General features: G+C 43.6%; 1 protein-coding gene across 3 annotated transcripts in view; it reads right to left on the bottom strand.

Annotated features, from left to right (window-relative positions):
* Window positions 1–5,667, bottom strand: part of CFLAR (CASP8 and FADD like apoptosis regulator) — a 36,396-nt gene that overhangs the window by 8,771 nt on the left and 21,958 nt on the right. For all 3 annotated transcript variants that reach the window (XM_019523208.1, XM_019523210.1, XM_019523209.1), the window contains one exon: window positions 5,020–5,098. In XM_019523208.1, coding sequence (XP_019378753.1) covers window positions 5,020–5,098 — 79 coding nt within the window. The remainder of the gene's footprint in view (window positions 1–5,019; window positions 5,099–5,667) is intronic.

Below are 5,667 nucleotides of genomic sequence, written 5' to 3'. Positions count from 1 at the left end.
GGCTGGGCTATGATGCTCACCAGCTCCTTGAGTACCCTGGGGTGTAGATTGTCAGGGCCGGCTGACTTGAAGGTGTCCAGCTTCTCAAGATGTTCCTTCATGAGGTCAACATTTATGGAGGTCAGGGAATTTCCCTCACCCGGACCTCCCTGTCCTGTAGCAGGCATGGGCATCCCATGGGACTGATGAAAGACTGATGCAAAGTACCCATTTAATAGGTTGGCTTTTTCCTGGGTGTCAGTTGTCAGTTGTCCCATCTGGTTCAGCAGGGGTCCAATGTTGCCCTTGCTTTTCCTCTGGCTCCCCACATATCTGAAAAAGAACTTTTTATTGTCCTTGATGCTCAAAGCTTGTTGGAGTTCAGTTGCAGCCTTGGCTTTCCTGGTTTGCTCCCTGCAGGACCAAACCAGTGCAGAATAATCCTCCTTGGAGGTGAATCTGGTCCTCCATCCTTCGTAGACCTTTCTTTTTAGCCTCAGGAGGTCTGCTAGGTCCCTGGAGAGCCAGGGGGCCTGCTGTGCCCTCTTGCTGCCTTTCTTCCATTTGCTCATGTGGGTTTTCTATTAATATTCCGTTGTTTTGTATTCCTCCCTCCCTCTTTGATCAATAAAGCCAACTGTTATAGCATGCCTTGCTCTAATGCTTATGAGGGTGAGGATAGCCTTTAGAGCCCCCTTTGCTCGGCTGGCTAAGGTGGGTGTGGGATTTTTACTTTCCTCCAGTACAGGAGGCTACTTCTGAATGCTTCAGGCTAAAAGGAAGCACCCCAAAGTACCACAGTGGGTTAAAAGCACCCCCAAGGTCTACAGGGTCTGTGTACCCTGGCTGCACAGAGCCCTAACAAAGACCCAGGCCTGGGTGGTAGCAATGGTTACCCCAGGCTTGCGGGTGCGCTCCAGGGTGGGGTGTGGCTGAACGTAGGCACCCCCAGGGAGACACCCAAAGCATGGTTTTTGGTTGGGCGCAGTGAGGTGGGCAGCTCAGTGCAGAAGCGCCCCCGACTGGCCTGCCACACAACTTTTATAAAAAGGTTACATGAATATATTGTCTGAAATAGTATATAATTAGACGTTATAATCCCTATTCCATGATGATATCTTCAAGCTTTAACATATCTTATATTAAAACCATCTGTATATAGGGGTTTTTTTTTAAAAGCATCTTAACAAAAGATGATTAAATAAAAAAAAATCTGATTTTTATTTATTTTTTTTAATTGTTGATTTTTATCCACCCTGGTATTTTTTCAAACTCTCACAAATGGTAAGAGATTGCCTAATCAAAGAAGAGTAAAAATTATTTTTTGAACTTTAAGAGAAGGAAACTAAGGGGGATGTGGACAACCTTGAAAGGGTCCAGAGGAGGGCCACTCATATGGTTAGGGGCCTGCAGGCAAAGCCCTATGAGGAGAGATTGAGGGCCCTGAATCTCTTCAGCCTCCACAAGAGAAGACTGAGAGGTGATTTTGCAGCCGCCTACAAATTAATCGGGGGGGACAGGCAGGAATAAGAGGCGCTCTGTTTAGCAGGGCACCCCTTGGAATAACTAGGAACAATGGCTTCTTTACAGTAAGGGTTGCCAAAATCTGGAATGGGCTTCCAAGGGAGGTGGTGCTCTCCCCTACCTTGGAGATCTTTAAGAGGAGGCTAGACAGCCACCCAGCTGGGGTCATCTGACCCCAGCACTCTTTCCTGCCCAGAGCAGGGGGCTGGACCTGGTGATCTGCTAAGGTCCTTTCTGACCCTAGCATCTACGAAAGGCAATATACACTTGATTGGAATATTCTACTGTGATCTATTCTTACGAAAAGTATTTTTGTATGTACACAAAACACAAACATATCTGTGTCAACCTAACACACACACACACACCACAACTGAATAATTCAGTGCATGCATATTCAATTAAAAACCCAAAACACTGGTAGTTTACTTTTCTGTTTTGTGTCTGTAAAATGGGCTGAGAGTTTTGAATGGAGCAATTTCAAAGTGAAAAATTAACAAAGGTCAAAAGCATGACAAAGATCTGAAGGCCACATTACATGTTTCCTAGTTGGACAATAAGTAATAAAACCCCCAAATTATGAGCAACACTTTGCCTTCTATTCATATCTTTTGTCACCACCTAAAAAAATCCTCTTCCCTCTGTCAAATCACTTTGCAAACCAAAGGATGTAAGGATAGAACCTGGCAGCCCAACGTTCCAGAAGAAGGTGGCTGGGTTTGACTTGACAGTGTGATGAATTAATAATGACTGTGTGTCATTTCCAATTATCTGGGCAATAACTCAATGTAACAGCACCTAACTTTGGCTCAGATTAACTCTGAGCTTCCACACTACATGCTGGTAACAGCAGACGTAGCTCTAGCAGTTAGTCCTATTTTCCTTCTTTTTTTGTCTGAGAAGATTTTTAGATATTAAATGTCAGAGTTTGTGACATGCTCTCTCTATAACAGGGTTGATGAATGGGATGAACAGCCAGAGCAGATGTAGATCCAGTGTGTGGGGGACCCACAGACACCCCCTGCTGCCATGTGCGTGTCTGCTCTGGCAAGTCTGGGACTGCACTCCAGGCAGGACCTACGTTGCATGTGGCTAACATCCCAGATGAGCCAGAGCAGGCACTAAGTGCAGTTGGTGCACCATACAGGACAAAGCAGGCACCACCGTCCCAAAATGGCTGGAATGGCACTGCCTGCGACACACCCTGGGCCCTGTGTGCAGGGCCAGTCAGATGCATGCCACTTGGGTCCATTATGAGACCCAGGGACAGCACTGGGGCAGATAAAGAGGCTCTGCAAGCCAGATCCAGCCCAGAGACTGTCTCTCTGACATTCCTGCTCTATAATAATAAGGACTCTTCTAAACCTATGCCTAAGCAATGTCAGATGCCTGTCACTTGAATCTTATAAGCATAATGAAGACAGCTGGAGAAAGCAGGTCTTCCTTATTAGCAGCCTAATAACATTATGTAGTAACGTGCCAGGCAAAACACATGTTAATGCTCTACAGGGCAGTAGTATTAGGCTACTGTGCAGATAGCATCTAAAAAAACCTGTGCACCATCACTACTGTGCAGTAGTGCCAGTTACTGTGCATTCACATTTAGTACTAAGCTTAATGTGCAGTAACTACAGCACATTAATGAACATGTAGATGAGTCCATTGAGGACAAAAAGCATGAAGGTCCAAAGAGCCCCAGTTCTTCCTTTGCATTGCATCTACTGAACAAGTGGAGATGTCATTCTTTCTAGGCCTCTGTAGGTACACGGGAACAGGAAACCTCCTTAGTCCAACACCTCTAAATCCTATCCAAGCTTACTGCCAAAAACAGCCTTCTTCAGTTCGGAACAGCTGAGGTCTGTAGGAGGAAAATCCCACCATTGAGCCCTGCGCTCCCTATGCTGCTCTGGACTGCCAACCTGGAGCTTTTCTGTGGCCAAGGTTTTTTTGTTTTAGTTTTTGTTTTACTGCACTCTCTAGGCATAGTAACTCTGACTGACAGGCTACCTGCTACGCCAACTATTTTTATGTTCAGTTTTTTTTTTCCATGCTGCTCTCAAATATTCACTATGCCATTGATTTTTTGTATAAAAAAATGTAACCAGCACTGTAGAAGCCATTGTAGCAGGAGAAGTGTGGACACTGAGGCTTTAGGCACTCAGGAAGTAGTGCAGGGCTTATGGTCCTGGAGATGCTGAATTTATTTCCTCTTCCCATTTTGGGCTGGGCCATTTTTTTCTGGCAGAGGGATGGAAATGTGGAAGGTTGAATAACTTAGCCTTGACCCCAGCAACTCCTCCTTATACCTCTTCCTGACTTTTGCCAGAGGCAATGCAGGCATCAGAAATGTGGACAAAGACTCTACCCTTCAGCCTTTAAGGGTGTGAACAAATCATGTTTTCCTGTTCCACTTCTGCCTCCTGTATCTCATTAGGAAGGAGAAGGGCACAGCAACCATAAAATGCCACTCAACCTGCAATCAAAGGCACTTGTATACGTTTAGTTCAAAGTACATTAATCTTAACTCTCTCTCCTTTGCAGTACGGCAAAAACTGGAATCACTTCCAGCTGTAAGTGACCTCACAGGGTAGCTACCAGAATAGCTTGTTTTACATCACCCTAAGTTTCCACCTATCATTTGTCTGTCCTATTTCACTTCCTGTGCTTGTGTACTTTGCAGTTACCATTTTTCAAAATTACATCAGGAAATGTAAGTATCACAGAAATTTGATCGGTCTTCCTGAATCATTAATGACAATAAAAAGTGGAGATTTGCCCGCAGACCCTCTCCTACTATATGCCTCAGGCTTAATCAGCATTGACTGCAAATGTTCTCTATTTTCTATAGATAGCCACTTGTGTGTTCCAAGCCCCAGTGAAATTTTTACTTGGGCAAGAATCTATCACATGGAGCTTTTCAAAGGCCTTCTGAAAAATACCAGTTTTAACCTGGGTATTTTCTATATTGAGCTCTATACACAAAACTGCCTAAAAAGAGGACATTTAAAAAATAAACCATTTTCCTTCTCTCTAAAGTTATGATGTCAATTTCCGATAGGATGTACAATATACAACGGAAGCCCAGCTGAGTCATGAACAAAGGTCGTATGCCTTCAGCTACTCACATTTTTGTGCTGTTCAGTAAGACTATTTCCTGAAGTGCACAATTGCAACTGACTTGTTGTGCAAAACTGGGCAAGTCACTGCCCTTCTCTGAGCCTCCACTTTCCTCCTTTCATTTGATCTGTCCTGTCCATTAAGACTATAAGCTCTTTGCTGCAGGGACTCTCTCTCACTACGTTTATGTACAGTGAAACAAGGCGGCCCCATTCTGACACTACTTTAAAATAAGCAATAAAGAACACATAGACTAGTTGTCTAAGAAGACCTGATGTTACTTTTACAGGATACATTTTCACACTTGACACGTAATCCAGCCAGCCACATTCTTTATACTGAATCATCCCCCATCTTGGAGGATAGTGAAGTAAGGGACTTTATGTTCTTGAGACCTACCTGTGTCATTGCCAATACAATCTATAATCAGACATATTCCTAAAGGCTGACTCTGCATTCTGTACTGATCATCAGGCACCTGAAATAAGTGAAAGGACAAATATTTATTGCATTGCTGTGTTTGGTCCTCCAATCTACAGACTTGCTCCTTTTTAACTTTGCTTACCCACAGAAGTGGCCCCTTGCTGCCTTGCCCCATCAGTTTTGCACAGAGTAGCTAGCAAAAGTATATGTGAAGATCCTACAGCAGACACACTGAAAGGACCAACTGCTTTCTGTGACGGGAAAGTTCAGGAGACACTGGTTTATGGATTTTATTTTATTCTATTATTACAGGGCTAACTTCTGTCCTTCACTCTATGAAACCTAGTTGCCTTTCATGGGGTTGAACCAGCAACGAAAAAATGCTAACTTTAGGCCAGACTCACCTGCCTTGGACTTTAGCATACAACTAGTATATTTCCCACAAGCACAACTGATTGATCCTATCAGATGTGCAGGAAGATAATAATGCAAAAAGAGAATGTATGTATTCAGCTTTGTCTGCATGGAAGTTAAAGATGTCTTCAAAAACATCAGACAAAGAGCTTAACGTGTACATTATTTTTTTCTTTTTCTTTCTTTCTTTCTTTCTTTTTTTTTTTTTTT

The sequence above is a fragment of the Gavialis gangeticus genome, unplaced genomic scaffold (assembly GCF_001723915.1).
Source record: "Gavialis gangeticus isolate Ggan-Ray unplaced genomic scaffold, GavGan_comp1, whole genome shotgun sequence".
NCBI lineage: Eukaryota > Metazoa > Chordata > Crocodylia > Gavialidae > Gavialis > Gavialis gangeticus.
The sequence above is the reverse complement of the archived record's forward strand: the minus strand, read 5'-3'. Positions and strand labels throughout refer to the sequence as shown.